General features: G+C 36.7%; 2 protein-coding genes and 1 pseudogene across 3 annotated transcripts in view; all 3 read right to left on the bottom strand.

Annotated features, from left to right (window-relative positions):
- Usp50 (ubiquitin specific peptidase 50) overlaps positions 1–8,546 on the bottom strand; it is a 31,218-nt gene extending 22,672 nt beyond the window's left edge. The window contains exons 1-5 of the mRNA XM_026391848.2: positions 8,494–8,546; positions 6,919–7,113; positions 6,457–6,652; positions 3,802–4,011; positions 1,306–1,448 (exon numbers count right to left, since the gene is read on the bottom strand). Coding sequence (XP_026247633.1) covers positions 1,306–1,448; positions 3,802–4,011; positions 6,457–6,652; positions 6,919–7,113; positions 8,494–8,546 — 797 coding nt within the window. The remainder of the gene's footprint in view (positions 1–1,305; positions 1,449–3,801; positions 4,012–6,456; positions 6,653–6,918; positions 7,114–8,493) is intronic.
- An 8,982-nt stretch (positions 8,547–17,528) lies between these two features.
- The window catches only part of Trpm7 (transient receptor potential cation channel subfamily M member 7), a 103,054-nt gene continuing 95,821 nt past the window's right edge, over positions 17,529–24,761 (bottom strand). For both annotated transcript variants that reach the window (XM_026393471.2, XM_026393458.2), the window contains exons 38-40: positions 21,290–21,341; positions 21,091–21,197; positions 17,529–18,891 (exon numbers count right to left, since the gene is read on the bottom strand). In XM_026393471.2, coding sequence (XP_026249256.2) covers positions 18,761–18,891; positions 21,091–21,197; positions 21,290–21,341 — 290 coding nt within the window. In that variant the 3' untranslated portion in view covers positions 17,529–18,760. The remainder of the gene's footprint in view (positions 18,892–21,090; positions 21,198–21,289; positions 21,342–24,761) is intronic.
- Positions 23,480–24,224, bottom strand: LOC113186104 (B box-binding protein pseudogene; annotated as a pseudogene).

The raw sequence follows: 24,761 nt of genomic DNA on the forward strand, positions 1-24,761 counted from the left end.
AAACAATAAAAGCATGAGTCAAAGTTTGGATAGTCATGAAATCAGACAAGAGATTCATAATGATAAAAGGTTTAATTCACCAAGGATTTGTATCACTTTAAAATGTTTCTACTCTTATTAATGCAGCTTCATTTTTTTAAACCCCAAAGTGACAGAACTACAACAATTAGACAAGTCCATAATTAAATCAAGAGGTGTCAAACAGATATTTTTTTATACCAGTGTTCATTGTGGCAATTCAAGATAGCTTAAAAGTATGTGGGTGTGGTGGCGCACGACTGTGATTCCAGCATTTTGGGAAGCTGAGACAAGAGCATCACTAGTTCAAAGCCAGCCTCAGCAACAGCGAGGCACTAAGCAACTCAGTGAGATCCTGTCTCCAAATAAAATAAGGTTGGGGATGTGGTTCAGTGGTCGAATACCCTTGGGTTCAATCCCCAGTACCAAAAAAAAAAAAAAAAAGCTAAAAGGTGGAAACAACTCAAATGTCTGTCCATCATCACATGATAGATGAACAAGCTATGGAATATATATGCATTGAAATTGAGTATAACATTGTAAATATAGTAAATATGTAAATATTGTAAATACGTTATTTTATATTATAAATATTATACTAGGAAGGAGATTCTGGTACATGCTGCCATACGGATAAACCTTGAAAGCATTACACAAAGTGAATATGCCAGACAAAAACACAAACACTGTTTATATGAGGTACCTAGAAAAGGCAAAGTTATAGAAGCAGAAGTTGACTAGGGTTACAGAGGACCAGGAGAGGGAGGGTGTAGAGTTATTGCTTAATGGTTAGAGTTTGTTTAGGAGAATGAAAAGTGGAGATAATTTTACAACATTGTGAATGTAATTAATGCTAAAAAATTGCACACTTAAATTGCCATAATGGAAAATTTTACATTATGTATATATTACCACAATTTTTAAAATTAACAATGTAATATACCAGATTCTATTGGATTGTACATTTTTAAATGGGTGAATTGTTGTCATGTGAATTACATCTCAATAAAGTTCTTCAAAAGTATCTGACCAGAAGCCAGGCTTGGTGGGACACACCTATAATCCCAGAGAATGGACAGCCTGAGGCAGGAGGACCACAAGTTCAAAGCCAGCCTCAGCAATTTAGGGAAGCTCTAAGCAACTTAGTGAGACCCTGTCTCAAAATTTAAAAAAACAAAAAAAAAAACAAAAAAAAACACTGAGGATGTGTTCTCAGTGATAAAGTGACCCTGGGTTCAATTCCTAGTATAAAAAATAAATCTGCCCATTAAATGTCAAAATTCATACCTTTTTAAGTGAAAAATAATTATTTTTGGTGCTTTGGAAATACTGGCCCTCACAGCTGTTTCCTGCTTGGTTTCACAAAAGGAGCAATGAATTTGGTTGTTCCAGGTCAATGTGTCTTGTTGAAAAAAACACTGGAGACAGTCCTGTTGAGAAAGAAAAAGCATTTGGTGACCAAACTGGATAAACTGCATCCTGGGGTCTCTGTCTATATTAGAACTTTTCTCAAAGTCAGCAAACCAGGAGATATCAGTGTCACACACTGCAGCCCGGACAGCTGTAAAATCTACCCAACTGAAGAGCTGCCTCTTTCTCACTTAGTTACTGAGATGGATTGATTGCTCATCTCACTTATTATCTATGAATCAGCATCTTAACATTGATGGTTTATTTCAGAATCATATAGACTATAGTTTCACATTCTTCTCACCACTAAAATGGCCTGATGACTGAAAAAGGGCCATATCTGAGGGTTCAGGTGTGGTGGCCCTTAAAGACATTAGGGCAGAGATAAATTAGACCCCATATCCACAGGAGATACTCTCACTGTGGCCAGGGCCCTGGTTCCACACACTGTTAACCTAAAGAGGAAGATGAGCATATATTTTGTTTTCAGCAGAACAGCCAGCACCCTCACTTGAAGAGTGTTTGGAATTTCTTTCAACCAATCTTTAGTTGTTTTGTAAGGAGGGTCTGGCGGAACGTCGGAGGGAGAGACCACACAAGAGACTTACTCCATGCAATTGGCAAAAGGGGATTTATTGGGGATCCATTCCAGCGCGCTGGGGCTCCGTGCTCACTCAAGAAGGGAGAGCAGCCCAGAGCCCAGAGCAAAGGTCAAGCAGAGCTTAAGTACACTTTTTGGAGAGGGTGGTGGGCTTTGCATACATCAGAACAAATCATCATGAGGCGCAGGAAAATTGAACAACAACTCTGAGGCATGATTGGCACATTCATTGGTGGGAACAGGTCGGGCGGGGGTGATTGGTCATTCGTAAGCGGGTTACACATTCAAACTGATTGGTTCGGGCCCTGTGACAAACTGCACAGGGCCCTAGGCTAAATGGCCAGTAGGGCTTTGTTTTAACTATCTCAGGAATTCCAGATTCTGGGTGTAACAGAGGAACTTAATAATACCTAATCTTTTACATTCAAGCTTTCCAGCTTAGAAACTTTACCCTTTCAGTTTCATCTGAGAACAAAAACCAGTCCTGAATAAGTAACAGGATTCTGTTATCTCATTCTGATATGTGAAAACTTTCAGTAGTCAGTTGTGGTGGCACATGGACTTGGGAGGCTGAGGCAGGAGGATCTCAGGTTTGAGATCAGCCTCAGAAATCCAGCAAGACCGTCTCAAAATAAAAATAAAAAGGGCTGAGAGTATAGCTGAGTAGTGGATCACCCTTGGGTTCAATCCCCATGACTAAGAAAATAAATAAAATGAAAAACTGAGCAGCAGATGTGCTTTCATTATTTAGAGAGAAAATACAAATCCATATATAATTCTGCAAGGAAGATTATTGCTCCCTACTTCCTATTATGCTCCTAACTTACTACTTCTGACATCTACTGTCCCTTCCTGATCCCCAGGCCCCTGCAGCCCTACACTGCTCTACCCTACATTCCTGCTTATGCGTTAACTTTTGGCACTGTGGTGAAGAAAACTAGAGAACCAAATTAAGGCATACGATTCCACTCTCTCTTCCAAACACATTTCACAGCTTTAGTCCAAAATATAAGAGCTCAAGACTACAGTCAGAATCTTATTAATATTTAGTTCCCGGTTTGAAACTATAGAACTCTGGGGTGAAGGCGGGTCGAAATGTTTTTGCATTTGAAATGATAAATTCCCTATATGCCAGACCATCTCTATAGAGTAAAAATCCCACCTAACTTTTCAATTTTACAGTGAGACTGCTTTTCAAGTAAGTATGTTTAGAAATACAACCACTGCCAGGTCATGGTGGCATATGCCTATAATCCCAGTGACTGGGGAGGCTGAAGCAGGAGGATTACAAGTTCAAAGCCAACCTCAGCAACTTAGGGAAACCCTTAGCAAGACTCAGTCTCAAAATAAAATGTAAAAACAGCTGGGGTAATGGCTTAGTGGTATAGAGCCCCTGGGTCCTATCCCTGATACCAATAAAACAAAACAAAAAAAACCCCTGAATCCATAGTACTTTTGGCTAATAAGTTGCTTTTCCAAAAAATGCTATTATCATGAACTTCTCTCCTTCCTTTATGTCTTAAGTTGTAAAGCTGCCTTCTCATACTGAAAAATGTAGAAAATAACCCTGAGAACATCTGGGGCTGAGGGTAGAGCAGGACAGAAGTATCCAGTAGTAGACCGGCACAGTGGTGTGGGACAGTAGTCCCAGCTACTCAGGACGTGGAGGCAGGTGGATCACTGGAGCCCAGGAGTTCGGAGGCCAGCCTGGGTAGTGCAGCAAGACTCTGTCATAAGAAAAGAAAAAGCATTTAATAGTAGGGGCTGCCTACCTGAAGGGAACATTCATATTCAGATGGAATGGGGAGGGAGAGGACAGTGAAGACTTCGTTCTTGTAGGTGCAGTTCTCACACTTCAAACATATGATGCCGTAATTGAGCTGCCCTTCAAACAGCCGTGTGATGATAGATGTCTCATTGGCAATAACCTTCCTGCAGCATCTCTGAGCAGATCCTTTCTCATGTGATCGTCTTCGGTGGTACTGAATCAAGGATAAACCCTCATATCAACTATTGGTTATCAAAAAACAGTTTTATTTTATGTATTTATTTATTTATTTAATTCTAATTAGTTATACATGTCAGTAGAACACATTTTGACACATTGTCCACAAATGGAGCACAAATTCTCATTCCTCTGGCTGCATGTGGTGCAGAGTCACTCCAATAGTGAAATCTTCAATGTATATAGCGTAATAATGTCTCAAAACATATTTTAATAGAATGACATTTTCCTATCAGAATGATATATTCCCATTAGAAACCACTTAATTTTGGATTCAGACAATAAGTAGAACAAGGCCTTCCTTGAGAGTGTATGTCATTTGTGGTTTTTGATGATTCAGTTATTTCCCTTATTTGGTAAAGCTGAAACTGAGGACACCCCAACTAGTAAATGCAAGTCCAGGCCCCCAATCTGACAGCCTCCGACTGAGATAGAGGAATCTGAAGCTAGTTTTTCCTGGAAAAGGGGTAAGTCAACTACTTAACTAACCTTAGGCAATGAAAGCTGATCTAGAGGTTAAATGAAGGAATATAATCTTTCTTCTTTCCAGTCTCTTCAGCTAATGTTCCCTACTCTTTTCTGCTTTAAGTTACAGAAAACACACTTATAAATAAGTAAATTAATGAATGAACGTTGTGCCCCAAACTACTTTTTTTTTTTTTATAAGTAGCCGTCTGTTCCTGTGTCAAATATAGGCACACTTGGTCCTTAGTGTAGGTTCTGTTCCACTTTATATCACGATTTCTGATATAAAGTCTGATTTCTTGGCCCTCATCTTGATTGGGCCACATACACAGTCCCTGATAGCTTTGTCCGCTGAATGGGTGTGGGAAATGTGCTTTTATCTTCCCCTTTGTGGTTAGTGGTTTTGATCTCAGGGTAGATACAAAACATTGGTGCTTTCTCCAGTTTTCTGTTAATAGCAAAAGAATGGAAACAAAGTTCTACTTATTTTTCACACACACACACAAATGCAAATCTTAAATTTCCAAGGCAGCCTGAAATAACAAGTGTTGTGGCCTGGTTGGCATCTAGCTCATACTGGAAACAGCATTTCCAGAATTTTCAGGGGCTTCAGGGCCTCCGTAAACTGCCCTTGGAGCTGGATCAGCTCCCACAGCCAGCTCTGGTGGGAGCTGCGCTTGCCATCCTGCAGGTGCTTGCTGCTTTCCTCATGCTTGTTTGCTGCCAAGGTCTTCCACTCTGACAGAAACCAAATACCCTCATTTCCCCTAATTTCTAGTTTGGCCCAGGGAACCAGAATGCTATTTATTTCAGATTGGCAGCAGATGAGAACATGCGTGATTGCTACTGAACAACACCTTCCCCTCTGACTAAAAAACAGTGCTCTGTGGCTAGCTTGTTATTACTGACAATGAAAAATGGAACTGAAGATTATGATTAGTGGCTCCAGTTTGTGATCTTAATCCTAATGCTAATGATTTCCTGGATGTTAGGTATGGACAAGGGAACATTATCGGGGCTGGGGATGTGGCTCAAGCGGTAGCGCGCTCGCCTGGCATGCGTGCGACCTGAGTTCGATCCTCAGCACCACATACAAAGACGTTGTGTCTGCCAAAAAATAAATAAATAAATAAATTAAAAAAAAAAAAAACAAAAGAACATTATCATAAGGAGACTGCATCAAGTCAAACACATATCTTTTTTTTTCCCCTACTGTCCCCCCTCCCCTCCCCACCCATCATCCCTCTCTACCTCATCTGCTGTTGTTCAATTCTCTCCCTTGTTCCCCCCCCCTTTCCCCTCACATCCTCTTCTATGTAATTTTGTGTAACATTGAGGGTCTCCTACCATTTCCATATGTCAAACACATATCTTCAGAAAGCATGGGTCTCAGACCAGGACCAAAGGCAGAACTTCAGAGAAATGGGTGATTTCAAGTTTAATCAAATGTATGTCCCAATCCAACGAAGAACTCAGGTTCAGCATGTTCAGTTTGGACATGTTTAGTACATGGGTCTGTCCCTTAATGTAACGTAAAGCCTGATATTTTCATGGATTTGTAGATATCACAAACATTTAGGTTGTAAAGTTTTATATTATTTCTCATTAGGAATTTATTTTTTAATAAAAAATATGATTTCCACTTTTAAAAACTAGTTCATGCAGCTTTTATTTGCAAAGGAAACTAGATTAGTAGTTCCACATCTGGCCAATCATTGGAAATGCCAAGAGACCTTTCTCAGTCTAACTAAATAACACCAAGTAAGTGCTGTAGAATCCCATCTCCCCAGGTGATTCTGCTGAAATTTGGTGAATACATTTGTACATTCAAGTACCCTAGCACCTAGAATAGTACTTGGCATGGAACATGCAACATTGACTAAATAAATGAAAGAAAGAAAAACAGAAGTTGCTGATGAGACTGCAGGCTTATCCTAAGACCATAAATCCTACTTACCTTTTTCAGAGCTTCATGAAGTTCATTTAGGACATAAATCAAGAATTCCTGAGCATCTTGTTGTGTCTTTTTCATAAACGCTGGGTAGAGATTGCCAAGAGCTGACCGAAATACTTCTGGAGAGACACAGTCTGAGTCTCCGAGCCACATGTCTGTCATCAGGTATGCAAAAGCAGTGGCAACCTCACTGCAATCCCTTGGAAGAAGGAAGGGGCATGTTTCTGGCTGATTTAATGAAAAGAGGCACCTAATCACTCAAGCATGGGGAATCAGTCCAAAAATAGAACATCATTCATTTTTTGGTTGCCCATCCCACTTTACTCACCCTAGATCTGTTGTCTGGGGAACTACAGCCTCGAGAGGCCTGTTTAACCCTTTGCAGGGATTCCGGAGGGTTCCATCCCTAACCTCTCCTGGGGGGTTGGGGCTGGGACTGACTGCAGGGAACACACAGGGTCTTACTTCTGAAGCGCTGTCATGTACTTTCCAGAGAGGAAGTACTCCACCAGCGGCGAGATGCTGCAGAGACACTGCAAGATGGCATTCATGTAGCACGTGTTGCCCAAGTTCCGCAGGCCAGTCACGCCCTGGGAGTGGGGCTGGTTCTCATCCGCCTCGTTAACTGGAAGGGAGTCATAATAGTCTGTGCACTCTGCACTGTGTTGGTGCCACGTGGAAAGAAGGAAAGCGTTTTGAGGGAACAAAATACGTGCAAATGACAATAAGCCCCTTTTGACTCACGAAATAAGAGTCCTTAGTAAGACTTCCCTCAAACATGTTCCCTACCAAGGACAGAAGGATTTGAAATTGAAGTCTAAAATTGAATTCTGTAGAACAGAACTCTGACCAAGTGCTTGAAGCCAAACAAGACAATAGATAAAAAACTTTCTTCCTAAAATTCAACCAAGATAACTGAACTGTTCAGTTGGTTAGTCTAAAGTGCAAATTTTCCTTCTAAAATCCAAATTTTTGCCATTTCTCCTGGGCAAGTAAATTATTACAAGTAGTAATGATAACAATAGGTAACAGTTAATAATAACAACAGCTATAATGTATTTAGCTTGGCAGTACATTAAGCACTTCACATGCATTCTCTCTCTCTCTCTCTCTCTCTCTCTCTCTCTCTCTCTCTCTCTCTCTCTCTCACACACACACACACACACACATTTAGTTGTCAATGGACCTTTATTTTATTTATTTATTTATATGTGGTGCTGAGAATTAAAACCAGTGCCTCATACATGCCAGGCAAGTGCTCTACTGCTGATCCACAACCCTAGTCCTTTTTAACATGCATTTTCACATTAAACTTTTGCAACAATTATATGAGGTAGGAACAGTTCTTTTAAAATCAGTCCAAAATATTACAGATGAGATACAGAGTTTTAAGTGGTTTAGTCATTTGCCCATAGTAATACACCAAGGGAGGGGTAGAGAGGTATGTAGGAAAATATATACATATATTAAAAACACATACATATGTGAGTATATATATATATATATGTCTATATATAAGATATCTACACATAGAGACACAGAGAAAAGGAGAGCAGGAGAAAGAAAAAGGATAGACTTTGTTGAAAAGTAGGTCTGAGTTGAAATTCTGACTATGCTACCTACTAGCTATATGGTCTGGGAGGCCTATGCCTACTTTTCATTTATAAAACAGAAATAATGAGCTGGGGATGAAATTCAGTGGCTCCCCTGTCCCCATACTCTGTTTGATATTAGAGCCCCAAGAAAGAGCTACATCACCTCAATACCTGTACTCACAGTCATGCCCATTTGAAAAGTGCCCAATGTTACACAAATGGCCATTTTCACTTTATTTACTAATGTCACAGAGGTCCTGGACTGTCACTCTTTAGAAGTGCATGTATTGATTGCCTAGATGTTAGATAATATCTTCCTTTACTTCTGGGTCAAACCCGGGGGAACCCTTTCTAATCTAACCCTTTCTAATCCCTTCACTCCTTTGAACACAGCTCTTCCCTCTACCTGAGCTTATCTAGAAAGCTGTAATAAATAGAGGCTCACAGGACATAGTAGATACCGAAGTCATCTGCAGGGAATGACTGATGAGAAGTCATTTTAATAGAACCACGTTGGACTTTCACTTCTATTCAGGAGCTCCGGCTAATGCTTTTAACTTCATTTCTCCAAGCCTGTTATGCCGGCTCTTCTTGTTCGTTTTAAATAATTTATAACTCTTCCCCCTTTCAATAGCTGCCAACTGATTGTCACTGGTGTCAGACACCATTCCAACTTGGATCTTTTCATGCATCATAATCCTTTCCACTCACCCTCAAGATTCTAGAATGTTGCCAGGAGATACTGTTACTTGGTTGTCTGAAATGCATTTATAATATTAGATTTCCAAGAATGAAATGTACATATATCTTTTCTCCATCACTCAGTTTCTCTTGTGTGTCGGGAGCAATGAATCAATCATTGCTTTGAGTTGCCCAGAGACAGAGGTGACACCTCCCTTGGGAATTTCTCAGTGCAAAGGTGCCGATCCAAAACTACCCAGTTGATGGTATTACACTGTTAAAAGGGGGATTCTGGGAGGGGAGGGGGCATGGGGGCAGGAAATATGGTGGAATGAGATGGAAATCATTACTCTAAGAATATGTATGACTGCCCATATGGTGTGACTCTACTTTGTGTACAACCAGAGACATGAAAATTTGTGCTGCAATTGTGTACAATGAATCAAAATGCATTCTGTCATATATACCTAATTAGAATAAATAAGTAAATTTTTAAAAAGGGGGGATTCTGTGCTAGCCACAGAATTTATTAGTTCATAATCTTGAGTTGAAATGCCAGCTGCCCAGATGTAGAGTTATGGGTACAAGCTGATATGCTCTAATTGAGCTGTTTTGAGCACGACTTCAGTTTTGTTTATCTTAAGGAAGCTTTCTCACAACAAATCCTTTTAATGTTTAAACCTATATAATAAACATGCTGGACCTGCTCATAGTCAGTCTTCTTCCATGAGAAGTTTGGCTGATCCACCAGGTCCTGCTTTTTTCTACTTTTGTATGTTTTTCTTTTTTTCAAATCCCCTCACCACCCAGTTTGAGAAACTGAGTAAATGGTCATGTGGGTTTGTGACATGTAAGTATATATTTTACACACAAATATCCCCCCTGACATGTATACAAAATATGTCCTTCCACCAAGGACACTATGGCAACCCTGTCCACTTTGGGCACCAATTTCTTTCTCCCACTGACTTCACCCTTCCCAAGATCCCTGAGGGACTGTTCTCACTCTGGGAAGAGAGGCAGTTGGGTTTTGTTGCTCCCAGGGCACACAGACAGAGTGGAATATTTCCTTTCCTTGTCATCAACTAATATGCTGGGGGTGGAGGTGGAGGGTGGACATAGACACATTACTAGTGCCACACAGGTTTATTATAGAATCGACAAACTGGGAAGTTATGGGGCACTCATAATCTTCTGAGTTCTCTTTTCTTCTTCTTTTTTTTAACATTTATTTTTTTTTTTAGTTCTACGAGGACACAATATTTTACTTTTATGTGGTGCTGAGAATCGAACCCAGTGTCTCATGCATGCCAGGCAAGCACTCTACCACTGGGCCACAACCCTAGTCCTTCTTTTCTTCTTCACGGAGGACTCTGCTTAAGAAAGCACTGGGTAGACTGACATCTGAATCAGTAATGATTGCCAAGTTCTGGTAACGTAGTGTGATTATTTTTCTTTTGCAATCTATATCCATGAGCAAGAGCCAGATGTTCAAATTCTCCTTTTGTTTTTGTTGTTAAGGAGATTATTTTCATCCCTGAATATAACCTCAAGTTAAGTTCCTGGGCTCTGCTCCAATATACAAAATTCTTGTTTCTCTTTACCAAGTCAAAGGGAAGAAATTTTTGTTAGATGAGAAATATAATACTAATTTTCAATAGAGGGAATGGGCAATTACTTTTTGATCCTTATGTGTATGTTCAAGTTTGTAAATTTAATTAAGATAAAAAAATGTGGCAGTATTTTTATCTGAAGCAAAAACCTCTGATTATCAGTTTGCCAGTTTGATGCTAATGGTTTGAGTAGCATGAAGGTGAGTGAAGATCACTAGCCAGTTATTTTGAAGAACATCCCTCAGGGATGGGTTTGCCTGCTATTTTCTTGTGATTATATATTTTAGTAAGAATCTCACAGAAGTGATGGTGTTTTCTTACTGTATTGTATTAGGAGGTTCAAGATTTTAACTTGCCCCAACATTGGTGAGGTTAAATGTGATAAGTTCAATAAAGTGGGCTCTGCCAGATTTCTCCATTATAGTATTTCTGTTCATAATTACTATTTTGCAGAGATGTTCGGAGACTTTGTAATTGGCCTGTTCCTCATCAAATTTCCACACATTAGCCAGGCATGGTGACACATGCCTGTAATCCCAGAGGCTCAGGAGGCTGAGACAAGAGGATTTCGAGTTCAAAGCCAGCCTCAGTAAAAGCGAGGCACTAAGCAGCTCAGTGAGATGCTTTCTCTAAATAAAATACAAAATAGGCTGGAGATGTGGCTCGGTGGTCAAGTGCCCCAACTTCAATCCCTGGTACCAAAACAGACAACAAAAAACAAACAAAAACTTCCAAAAAGTACTTTTGACATTAGTCAGTGTTTCTTGACTGGATCAAGTAATGCTATGGTGCTTGTGAAATGATTTTCTAATGTCATTTTCACATTAATCAGCTGGTACTCAGCTATAAAAGAAGAGTTTTCTCCTTCCTTTTTAAAAAATTCTTTTATGGATTCCTGTTTTGTTCAGTTATTATTGCTATTTTTAAAAATATTTTTTAGTTGTAGTTGGACACATTTATTTTATTTATTTTTATGTGGTGCTGAGGATCAAACCCAGGGCCTCACACATGCTAGGTGAGCACTCTACCGCTGAGCCACAACCCCAGCCCTTTATTTATTTTTGATGTTCAAATCATCCCAAGATTAGTTTGCAGGAGGCCCTTCAACATGTCTGCTGAGTTCATTTCACATCTCCCCATCAGTTTTTAAGTCTTCCTTTCTTTTTGGCACATCAGGATCTTTCAGACCTATCTTGTACTGCCCTGCCCTAGTCCTGAAGTTGTTGTGGTGTATTTGAAAAAAATCACTGGGTCAGTCTTGAAGTTACAAGACATGTAACCTTTCTTTATTTGTTGTTGGGTTGAAGGGCAACAGGCAAGTTGCCTTTGCAATTTTCAACCCCCTGCAGAGGGTAGAGTGTACTCTTCTAGCAAAAAACTGCAAGCCACCAGTAAGTCAAAACCATAGCAACATGGGGAGTGGGTCAGAATGACCCAGTACAGTCAGTTCTTTGCCTAAGAAAAATGGAAACCCAAAAGAACAATTTTATATTGTACAAGAAGGGAGACACTTTCCCAAGGCTGTCCATTTCTAAGTAGGGTGTGCTAAGCAGGATCAGGATGGCAGAGGCAGAGTTTTCTCATGGGAGAAGCATTTCTTACATGACATGTAGTCTCAGGGTAAAATGGAGTTTGTCTGGTCAAGGCACATAGTTTGGCCCACAACACTGTCAACCACTTCTCTTGAGTCCTGGCTCCTGTTAGTGGGAAGAATATTTAGGCACTCAGAGCTGGGTATACAGAGGTTATTACCACATCACTACTCCCAGGTTGTCTCAGTAGAAAGAGCTGGGAAGACATACATACAGAAATCCACATCTGCATGTGGAACTGTACTTTGAGAACTATGAATTCACATAGATAATCTCAATTCCAAATCTTTCAGGGTTTACTCTAGTTTTTTCCCTGTCCCATATTTACAACCTCATCTTCAACAGTGGGATACCTAACTCCCATTATCCTCAATATATTTCCTTCTGTGATCCGTCCTTCTGCATGTAATCGAACTCCTGCTACTGCTGCTGTCCTTTCCATCTCCCAACATACAACATGTCCATCTCACTCTGCATGCTGAGACACCCCATGCCAGGTCACTGCTTCTCGTCTAACATGTCTTCCCTCCACAAGTTTCAGACTAAATTGTAAATGAGTGAAGAAAAGAAGAAGGGAGTCCTTCTGTTAATTTTTTGCTTCTCCATTGGTGGGGTACTTAAAAAAAAAAAAGCCAACTTCCTCATCCCTTAGATACTTTTCTTTCCATCTAATTATCTGGAAATTTTACATTGTTTTAATATTATTTACATTTTCTTTAAGTACTTCTACAAATATAAAAGCAACTCACATTATCTTAACTTTTCAGTTCAAAACTTTAAATAGCATGGGACACTGTATTACCCCAACCTATCTGGTTTTTAAGCTATGGAGGATATATAATGAATTTATATGAATTTTTTCATTAATCTATTTAGCCCTGGAGACCACATAGTGAAAGTTAAGATAGCAAGCGTTACTCATACCTACTTAAAATTACTTTTCAAATGAAGTCAAATTATCGGTAATACTTCCTAAATAGAAATGAGACTTTGTTTGCTCTTACTGCCATCTTTCCCTGAAGCCTTATCATATTTAGAAAATTTTTATCTATCACACCTTCCATGGAAAGAATGTAGTAACGAGGGACTTAATATTGGAGTACTCTATGTGCTGAATACTTAACTCACAGCACCTTTCTACCCCCACTATGAGACAAATATTCTCAGAGATGCCTGCTCAACTAGCTGACATCACTCATGGAACAAGTGACAGAGTCCAAGTCTATCCAGCTCCATTTTGCACTGCAGTGAATATAAAATGCAGTAGCTACAAAATTGAAAGACCCATAGGATGATCCCTACTTCATTTTTTATTGCTACATAATATTTTACACACATCCACTGTATCGATATATGGAAAAAAGATCTACGAAGATCTTTAACTCATTTTAAAAAATTGAGATTTATTGTTGAGCTTAAGAGTTTTTTTGTGCCCTTTATCAGATAGACTTGAGTTTTCTCCGATTCCATGGGTTATTTTTTTCATAGTTAGGAGTGTATTTTAAAGCACAACTGTTTCTAATTTTGATTGGTTCAATTTGCCTGTTTTTCTGTGGTTTTTATGCTATTGATGTCATTTCCTGAGACTATTGCCTAATCTGACATCACAAAGATTTACCTCTGAATTTTGTTCTAGGAGTTTTTATTTAAATTTTGGCTCTTACATTTATTTATTTATTATTTATTTAAAAAACATTTTAGTTGTAGATGGACATAATACCTTTATTTATTTTATGTGTACACAATACCTTTATTTATTTATGAGGATCAAACCCAGTGCCTCACACATGCTAGACGAGCACTCTACCACTGAGCCACAACCCCAGCCTGGCTCTTATATTTAGATTTTAAAAATCAACAGTGGCACATGCCTGTAATCCCAATGGCTCTGGAAGCTAAGGCAGGAGGATTGCAAGTTCAAAGTCAGACTCAGCAACTTAGTGAAACCCTGTCTCAAAAAAATAAAGGGCTAGAAATGTCACCCAATGGTTAAGAGCCCCTGGGTTCAATCCCTGATACCAAAAACAAATATTTTGAGGTAATTTTTGTATATGCTATGAGAAGGAAGTCCAACTGAGTCCACCTTCATTTGCATGTGAATATCCAATTGTCCTATCATTGTTTATTGAAAATATTATTCTTTCCTCATTGTTTTGGAATTCTTGTTGAAAATCAACTGGGTGGGCTGGGGTTGTGGCTCAGTGGTATAGTGCTCGCCTAGCATGTATGAGGCCCTGGGTTCAATCCTCAGCACCACATAAAGATAAATAAATAAAGGTATTGTGTCCATCTACAACTGAAAAAAATATTTTAAAAAATCATCTGGCTATAAACATGAGAGTATATTTTTGGAGTCTTCTAATTTATTGTCTATGTCTATCATTAAAATGTAATATACCACCTTGACTACTGCAGTTAAGCACGGGGAGGAGTATTTTAATAGCCTTTTTAGGTAACTGTGAATATTCTTATTAGAGAAAAACCTAAATCAGACAAGTGGTAGTTTTCTAAAGGTCAACATCAATGTAGAATTTGAAACCCTATTAAAACAAAAAACAAACAACAAAAGAAAAACCAAAAAACTTTGCCTATTATGTTAGATATTTCACTCATGTATCATTTTAAAATACCATTTGTGGGTCATTTGGAAAACACTGGTTATGCATTGGAAAATATTAGTTATGTGGATCTCCCAAATCTCATTTTACACTACTAAAAAAAAAAATCTCATTTTACTATTAAAACAACAACAACAACAACAAACAAACACTGTTTTTAATACCAACAGATTTCTTTAGAAAGTAATTGGAAAGCTATCATGCTACTGGTGTTAAGAGGCAAGTTTTCCAAAATTCTTATTTTGTTTGAAATCTCAAAAATTTTAGCATTAGCAAAAAATAAGTCTTCTGCCAAATATTCAAGTCTGAATAATGGTGTTTTTTTTTTCCCTGCCAGTCATTCTTTCAATCAACGATCAATCAATCAATGAGTAGTTCTGTTTGTAACTCATACAATTGCTTAAGTATGTAGAGTAATCCAAGGCAATGACCATCCAAAAACAAGTGGGTATTTATTGTGTAGTGAAGTATACTTGACCATCAATGAAGCATTCTTGCCAAAAATTTAATCCTGAATCTGATCAAGCCTTTACACCTAATAACTGCATATGCAGAAAACAGAGAAATAATAGCAAGATTCCAAATGTGGAAAACTTCTCAAATATGTCAGTTCTTCCAAAAACAAACAGAAAAAAAGATGCAAGGGGAAATCTACATATTACTTTAAAAACAAATTAAGCAATTTCAATGTGTGAACCCTATCTGAATCCTAACTAAAATTATTTTTAAAAAACTTGTTAAGAACAAAGACTATGTATCTGATGATAATAAGGAATTGTAAACTTTTTAGGTGTGATAACATAGTTCTTAATATTTTACAAACATATACTGAGATATTTATAATTCAAATGAGAGAAAAATTCCATAATGTAGGAAAGCATGGAAATTGCCTGGGAAAAACAAATGAAGGAATGCTAATGTAGGGTGGGGAGTGCCCTCTTGTTTGATATTGTCCACTATCAGTGGACATGTGTAGCTTTTCTGAAGAATAATTATAACCTCTCCCATCTCATGACCAACAATATGCAATCGTAGACCCCAGGGAAAGAACTCCGCTTAAAGGAATTTCCAAAAAGCCTACAAAAGGAAAACATATTCTAGAGAGGATCAGAAGCTTGGCTTAGAATTTGCCTAAGAGAAAGATAACATCATCTGGGACCTACAATACAGATGCCTTGTGTAAAAACAACAACAGATACAATAAATAAGGATGATCAAAAAATCTCTGCAGTGCAGACAATTCCTGCAAATGATCTCTTTTAAAATAATAAGCAGCTGTTTATTATGTACTCTTGCTTCAATTGTCTACTTAAATATGTAAGAGAGCATCATTGTGATCTTCCCTAAGAGAGGATGGTATTGTGAAAAAACATTTTTAACATTCATATTTTTTACTGTGCCTCCCACAAACTGCGTATCATGCAAGGGGTTAACTACCTGGTGAAAAATCTGAGGATCCTTTCTCTCTGTGAAGTGTGCAATCTACTGTGGTGAATACATAGATAGTAGCTATGAAAGCAACATAGTCTGACTTGAGGGTGAGAAAGATGTGTAATTTTCCTTTAAATCTTTAAAATATTTTCTATGTCACAATAAATCAACATGCATTATTTCTAACAGAATAATAGTACACATGCATCAACAGATTGAAGAAGGCATATTATTAGAGAACAACTGCAGAAGAGAATTCCAAAAATTCAAAGAATTAATCTAATAAAAGAGTTTCATTCTCTCCAGAGGATGAGATTAAGAAGAAAAAATTTAGAGATTTAGCAAATGACAATTTCTGACCATGGAGTAATATAATGAGCAGTGATAATTTTTCTTTATGGTGAAAAATGTAACTTATAAGTAAACTTTTACTGTCATGAATTAACCAAAAAAGTCACCCCATTAGCTTATTTAAGGAATACCTAAAAAACACAAATTGAAGGGCTGGGGATGTAGTTCAGTGACAGAGTGTTTGCCTAGCACGTGCAAGGCCCTGGGTTCAAGCCCCAGCATCACAAGCAAAATTCAAATTGTACAACAAATATATTAATCAAGGTAACTCTGAAATAAATGCTTTTTAGAGTTCTATTATTTTGAGAAAAGCGATAGGTAAATAGTAATAATATTCATTAAAGCTATTAATATTAACAAATTATATATAAGCTCTAAATTATTACTTCTGACCTATTTTAATGCACGTATATCAATTTCATTAAAATATTTTCAGAACTGAAAACTTGGGACTTAGTGGGTTAATGGAGAAGATCTGTTTCAGCAGAGTGAGCAGGAAATGCTACAGAAGCCATCAGTGATTAGGTGCTAACCATCTAGTCTCTATGCTTGAGAGTCAATAAAACATGTGGCTTAAGAGCACAGAGGAAAGACAATCTGCCTGAGTTTGAATCTTAACTCTACTACATACTAAAGTACAAAAATCTCAGGAAAGCTACTTCACCTCTCTAGCACTCTGATTTTCGAATCTGCAACACGGGATAACAATCCTTAATACTTATTTAATAAATCATTATAAGAATTAAATAAATTAATAAATACAAAATACTTAGAGCAATGCCTGACAAACAGTAGAAACTAATAATAATAGCTAAGAATTAGTTTGTACTGTTTGTCAGGCATTGCTCTATTATTATCTTGTGAAAATAAGCAATATGAAATTAAATGTGAACAGATAATCACCTTTTCTGATCAGCAAGAAACTTAAGGAAAAAAAAAAAACAGCACAGGAAACAAGTATTATTTAAACATCATACAAATAGGACATCAAAAAGCATAGGTGTATAAAAATGGTTCATTTAGAAAAGCTGATACTCTGAAAATAAACTGATATCCTGAAAATGTCAAATATTTTTTAAGAATGATTAAACTCACTAAACATCTGTAAACAAGAATAAATTTATTTAATTTCTTTTAAAGATTTAATGATATACAAAATGTATATAGTATAATATCTTTTAAGTAATACACTTTTTCTTTCTCCCCCCCATCAATATTAAACACTATTTAAACAGCTTATCTCTGCTTGCCTTGTCTGTATCTATGAGATACACTACTGAATACAAATAAGCTTTACATTGCTCCCTTCCAAATAATAATTAAAACTAGTACCTAGGAAACAACAAGAAAAAAAAAAAAAAAGAAAAAAAAGGGAAAAAAATCAAAACGTTAAAACTTTAGATGAAAAGCTTTTCTTGTTGTTGTTGAATATTCAAAATATCTGGGGCAGTTAAATTACATTTTATTGGCATAGTTGCATTGCAATCTCCCGACATCACATAATGATGATCCAATTCATTTAATCTCTTAAATAAGTACCACAAACAACATTCATGTTCAGATGTTCCCACATAATTTTAAATAAAAGCAAGAGCTCACTTTTACATTCTGATTTGATATACTGGTCAATAACATCTTTGGGGAAGTATGTAACTTCCACTACAGACACAGATAGGAAAAAGTAACTTTTCTCATTCCCTTGAAGAGTGAGTTAAATATCTCCTTTTACCATGGCTTTCTTCTGCTTAACAGTGGCTTGATAAGACAATGTTAAAAAACAAAACAAAAAAACTAATACTTTTGCACAATTGGGCTCTAACAAAAAACTGGCTCCATCTTTAAATAAGGAGCCTAACCCTGATTCATAAATAAAGTCTTTCTTAGAAAATGGTCTTCAGCTGAGGCTTTTTATATTTCCATGAACCTAGAATTAGAAGTCACCTTTTTCATGTCCAACAAGCATCTAGTAGAGAGTTAGTGACGTCACTGAACACACCGAGGAAGACTTCTGACTGCCATTTAACCAAAGGCTAAGTGTTTTCTTCATTTCTCTAGCTGAATGGCAATAAACCAGCTGCCAATAAAATGTGCACAGACACCTAACTTTGGTTAATGGTATTGCACCACGTAAGAGGGAATCATCACCCTCATCAGAACTAAGTAAAATGACACCCTCTGCTTAAGAGCCCTTCAAAATTTTTAAATACTAATTTTCCATTACCTTTAAAATTTCTTCAGCTGTCCACTGAATCCTGTAGGGAGTTTCTAATTGACTAATTAGGTCAAAAGAATATTGACCTTTAAACTGTGCTGGGGTCAACAAATTCAATTTGCACACACCTTTTCTATATTAACAATTTCCTCCTGAAGGAAAGTGACATAGTAACATTGAGGGAAGTGTAGGCAAAACCAATGATTCAGTAATATTATAACATCAAACGAACAGAATTAGTTGATTCTGATTCTTTGGTGGAATTTCCAGGCTGAAGATTCAAATCTGAAGGTTCTTCCTGAGGAAATATAATCTTATCAGGTGTATAGTCATTCCTCTTCAGATCTACATTCACCAACCCGAACAACAACAACAACAACAAAAAAAAAAAAAAAAAAAAGAAAGAAAAAGAAATGGAGAATTAAGAACATTTTATTAATAAATTTTCCTCTAAACATCAGACCTTATTTTCTGCAGTTATATATTTAATAATCACAAAATTCATATACATAAAAATGAAATCATTCACTGAACAAACACAATTATTACACACTGATCGTTATTAATCAGCAGCCATTCATATAAATTTGGGAATATACAAACGAAAAGGCAGACAAGGTCCTTGTTCATGGAGCCTGTATTGTAGTGGGTGATAGAAAACAAGCAAATTGAAAAATAATACAATTAGAAGCAGTAACAAGTGCTTTGAAGAGAAGAATATGATGAAGTATGATAAGGGCCAGATGAGAGACGGTATAGGGTGATTCTTTCAGACAGGGCTGGGCAGAAAAGCCAGAGGAAGAGACTCTCTGAGTATAGACCTGAATATTGAGAAGTAAATTAAAATTCTAAAAGGAATTTCTAGGAAGATAGAAGGTTAACTATAAAGACTAAGAAAGAATTAAGACTTGATATACTCTAACAATGGCATGTAGACAGTGTGACTTATGTATAGCAAGTGAGAAGACTAGCAGAAAATGAGGTCAAGCAGCAGTTGATGGCCAAGCATTGTCAAACTATAACCTGTGGGCTAAATTTGGCCTGTTGCATATTTTTATAAATAATTTTGCTGCAATGCAGCCAAGTTCTGTGTTTATTGTCTACAACTGTTTCTGCACTGTGATGGTATAATTAGGTAGCTGAGACATAGACCACATGGCCACAAAGTAGAAAACATTTACCTGTCCTTTATAAAAGTTCACCACTCTTGATTTAGGGAATGTAAACTATGATGCATAATACAGATTAAAATAAATCTACTGGAAGGTTTTAAGCAGTCTCACGGGAGAACTATAATCTGATTTGTTTTAAATAAATATTCTAATGGACATGTGAAGTTAGGGGTAAATGGCAGCCATCCAAGAAACAAGATGGTGGCAATTAAGATGAAAAAGAAATGATGAATTTTAGGGGAGATTTCAGAATAAGAGTATATAGAACTTGATGGATTGGTCATGAAAAGTGAGGGAAAAGACACTGGATAGTTTTAATTTAGAGGTTGAGCAGCTAGCTGGGTCAAGCATTAGTGAAATGTAGAAGTGGAGACTTGTGTGTAGGGGTGGGAGATGAAAAATCAAGAGCTCTGGAATAGATATGTTACTATAAAGATACTTTAGGATATCAGAAATAGGAGCACAAGAAAGTAGTTAAGTCTTTAGATAAACTTGGTACAGTCAGTATGTAAAATGCATTTATAGCCATGAGACAGGATGAAATCACTTAACCCTTAAACTATCAAGTTCTAAGTTTTCAATTCTGTGAACATTTCAATTAAATCGACACAGGTGTATTAAAATAAGTTGGAAGTATTGTATTTAAATACATCAGAAATATAATCACATTATAATCATTAAAATATTCTTACTATAATCTATATCATATTATATATACTATATCCATGTTTTTATAAGTGTTCCACATTTGGGATAATGGGACAAAACAGGTTAAGGAGTTATGACAGATGAGAATAGAATTAGAAACCTTTATGCAGTAATATCAAATTTATAAATTTAAATCAAGCATGGTCATGCTTACACTCTTGTACCTTTACATGAATATAAAAAAGAACTGATACTCAAAATATGAACTGTCATTTTAATCTGAAAAATAGTCTACATTAAATGACCCAAATACATGTTCACAACTCCATGCATTTTTTTTTTTAAATTAAATTTTACTTCAAGACTATGCAGTATGGCCTTAGGGAATACAAACTAATATGTAGCTGTACTATACCAAGAATAGTAGAGAGATATGCAATTATAGCTCAGTTTTGATTGTGTTATTAACCAATGGGTGTAATCATAAGTAATCTCAACTAATTATACTATCTACAAAAGAAGGGAACTGGATTGGGTTGCTGTTGAGGTTGACAAAATTAGAGACCATTAAATCAAATATTTGTACCTCTAGCCTTAGCCTTACCTTGGCCAAATTAGTTGGCTACCTAACCTTAGCCAAGTAGTTATTACTATTGGTTATTACTATTGTAGTAATAACTACCTTGGCTAACAATTTATGTACTATATTAAGAAATTTTTTTACCTGGAAGTTTAAGCTTTCTACAGCAAGAATTACAGTGATGTTTTGCTCTAAAGTTTTTAATTGCATCTTCTCCTAGATTCGCTGGGCCAAAAACCATATCACAGGATCTGTGAAATTGATTTAAAAAAAAAGAAAATTTATGCAAACAGAAATGTAGAATCTGAAAATATGCCTTAATGAAATTGTTAAAACTTATTACCTCTTTTCTTCTGCTTTTATCACAGATGGGTCAGTCAAATTTTCACCCACACCTTTATGTATATGTAAAAAAGACAAAAATTTTTATCACATAATTGATAATACTGACGTTTGCATAATAAAAGTCTAGAGGTTATTTTACCACACCATCCATCATTACAATGTTAAAATTATTCAAAGGAGTATAAGTTCTTCTCTCTTAATATTTCATAACTTGTTTTATAACCTCGGCATCCCATCAGGAACAGACATAGATCCTGTGATGTGAATGAGAGTTAAATGTCAAAGTGAGAAAGTAGGCATGTAAGCTCCTATTGGTACCCAGTTTCTGATTCAACAGGGCCTTTTGTGAAAGATCTATATAGTCTGCCCTTGATCCACCTTAGTTATAAGCAAAGGACAATTTGGTACATAAAGAAGCATAAATCCATAAGACTTTTAAAAGAAACATTTTTTTTTGAGAGAGTTTTTTAATATTTTTTCTTTTAGTTATCGGCAGACATTACATCTTTGTTTGTATGTGGTGCTGAGGATCGAACCCAGGCCGCACGCATGCCAAGCGAGCGCGCTACGGCTTGAGCCACATCCCCAGCCCTGAAAGAAACATTTTTGATTTAAGAAAAAAAAAAATCACATGTTAACATGTAATAAAATTATAAAGATATTCAGAACATAAAAAGTAAGATTATGAACATCTTTAGCTCCAGCCCCCTGCCAGAGTTATTAAAAGCATGGTTAAATCTTTCTAGTCTCTCATATATTCATATATAAATACCACCTATTGACATTTTGAATAATCAGCAAATTTAACCTATTAGAATGAAACCTAATTAAATGGTTTATCCACAAAAGAAAAAATAATCAGAATTAAAATGCAATACTCTTTTCCACCCAACAGATTAGCAAAGATAAGGAATATTCAACACTGGAGAGGCTGTAAAGAAATGGGCATTTGAATACAATGCTGAATATAAATTCAGCTTTCTATGGAGGTACTTTAACTGCTTTTCTCTTTTTACTAAGCCCATTTAGGAACCTACTTTATGGAAATAAAAGTAGCAAGCAATACATGTGTATGTTAGCAGCAGCACTGTTTATAGTGTCAATAAAGGATGTAAATGCTATACAGACTATCACAAAACTATTAAAAGAAATAACTTAGACTTAATAAATAACAACCTAAAATATGTCCATGGTATATTGTTAGGTGGCAAAAACAAGTGAAAAAAATACACATCTCATGATCACAGTTTTGGAAAAACCATCACAACACAACAAAATGATTAAAAATTAAGGAGGGGGTATTTTCATTTGTGTGTGTCTTTATGGAAGTAAAGAAACAATAAGGATGGGAACACTTTGTTGTTTATATTTTCAATGTTAAACTGTATAGGAATCATTTAAAATATTCCTTCAAAAATGGCTTTATGGGGCTGGGGCTCAGTGGCAGAGCACTTGCCTGGCCTGTGTGAAGCACTGGGTTCGATCCTCTGCACCACATAAAAATAAAGGTATTGTGTCCGTCAAAAAAAAAAAAAAAAAAAAAAAAAAAGGCCTTATGAACACATTATATAAAGAAAATCACAATTACCTTTGAATGATGTAATATTTAAATATGTAAATATTTCCTGTGCAGTCAAATATTTGCACATAACATTTTCAAAAGTTTTTCCAGGTCTTTATTAACAAGTGCTTGCTGTTTGTTAACTTAAAAAAAAAATTGTTGCAAACTTTCATTATAAGTTAAAAATGAGGTTCCTAAAAATCTTGACCAGATATGAGCAAGTTTTAAAAACCTTTAAAAGTGTATTGAGAAAAACTAGATCAAACAAAAACAAACATATTTCTTATTACCAAAAAGAGAAATCTTTTGGTAAAAATAAGAAAAGCCCCATACTGCATAGATAATGCAGATAGTTTTAGTTATCTGGGCAAAAGGCAAGCACTTATGGTATTCAGCTCCAATCTTTTTTGTTTATCTTATTGCTGGAATTTCATATTCATTTCTTTGTGTTGAGGTGATGGTTGAGATAGTAAGCAGACATTTAATAAACCCTGTCCTGCTCAGTCTTGAAGGGAGCAAAATCTCATCTGATGGGTGAGCTGTCTCTTTGCCATCTTGTGATTTACGATTTTTTGGGTGTCTGTGTGGGTAACCAAAATGGAAGCAGTACTGATGCTGAGATGGCTACTAACCTTGGGTCTCATCTCCTTGATTTTCCTTATCCTCTTTATTGCCATCCTTTCTAGTATGTCTTTGGAGAGAAATCCCTGCTGAATCGTGGTCTATAACCCTGATACACATTCTGTCTCATGGGTCTACCTTGTACCCTGGTTGTCAGCACCCTCCATCACTTCTCCCTGTACAGGAGAATTGGAATACTGTGGTCGATGCATAGGCTCTCTGCATGTAATAAGGTGGAAATCTTCACCTGCAGAAGGACCAGCATTGTTGGAACTGGCCTTCAGAAATGCTCTCATATCCCTCATTCTTTTCCCACTATTTTGGTAATTCTGCTGGTAAATGCACAAAGGACTATGACTGAATGGTTATGGTCTACTGTATATATTTTCCAGCCTGAACTGGAACTCCACCAAGGACCGTCACATCTATTGCTTCTTTATCCTTTTCTCCTTTAATAACATTAAACTCCACAGCCTTCACTCTTACACTGTAAAGGTACTTCCTTAGGTTATTCTTTATGGTAGTCCGGTATATAAATGTATCTTCCTTAATGTTATTCCTGTTAATAAAACTGTATCCATTTCTTACACTGAACCTTTATTTAACTGCTCCCCAAATTTTTCCTGTGATGAGATTCTTGTCTGTTTTTGTCTTGGCTGGTGGGTACCACTGATGTGAGGCTGCCTGCAACATGGCTCCATCTGTTATCCATGATGCCAGGCTTAGTGTTGGCAGTGATGAAGTTAGAGGCAAGGGCCAAGGCCTGCCACTCACTACCAATCAAACTCTGTGTGTGTATATATATATATATTTTTTTCTTTTTTGGGGTATTGATGATTGAACCCTGGGGCATTTTATAACTGAGCTACATCCCTAGTCCTTTTTGAGACACAATTTCATTAAGTTATTTACACCCTTGCTAAATTGCTGAGGCTGGCCTCAAATTTGCAATCCTCCTACCTTAGCCTCCTGAATTGCTGGGATTACAGGCTCATGCCAATGCACTCAGCTTCTGTGTATAACTTCTGACTCTCCCAATACTTTAATTAATAACCTGCTGTTGACTGGAAGGCTTACTGATAACATAGCCGATTAACATATATTATGTATTATACAGTGAAGAATATGGGAGAATGTCAAGAGATTACAATTTCTAAAATGAACTGCAGTACTCTATCTATCTCTCTATCTATCTATCTATTGGGTGGTGGTGCTGGGGCTTGAACCAAGAGCCTCAAGCACAGTAGGCAAGTGCTCTATCACTAAGCTATACTCCCAGCCCTTTTAT

Source organism: Urocitellus parryii, chromosome 6 (assembly GCF_045843805.1).
Source record: "Urocitellus parryii isolate mUroPar1 chromosome 6, mUroPar1.hap1, whole genome shotgun sequence".
NCBI lineage: Eukaryota > Metazoa > Chordata > Mammalia > Rodentia > Sciuridae > Urocitellus > Urocitellus parryii.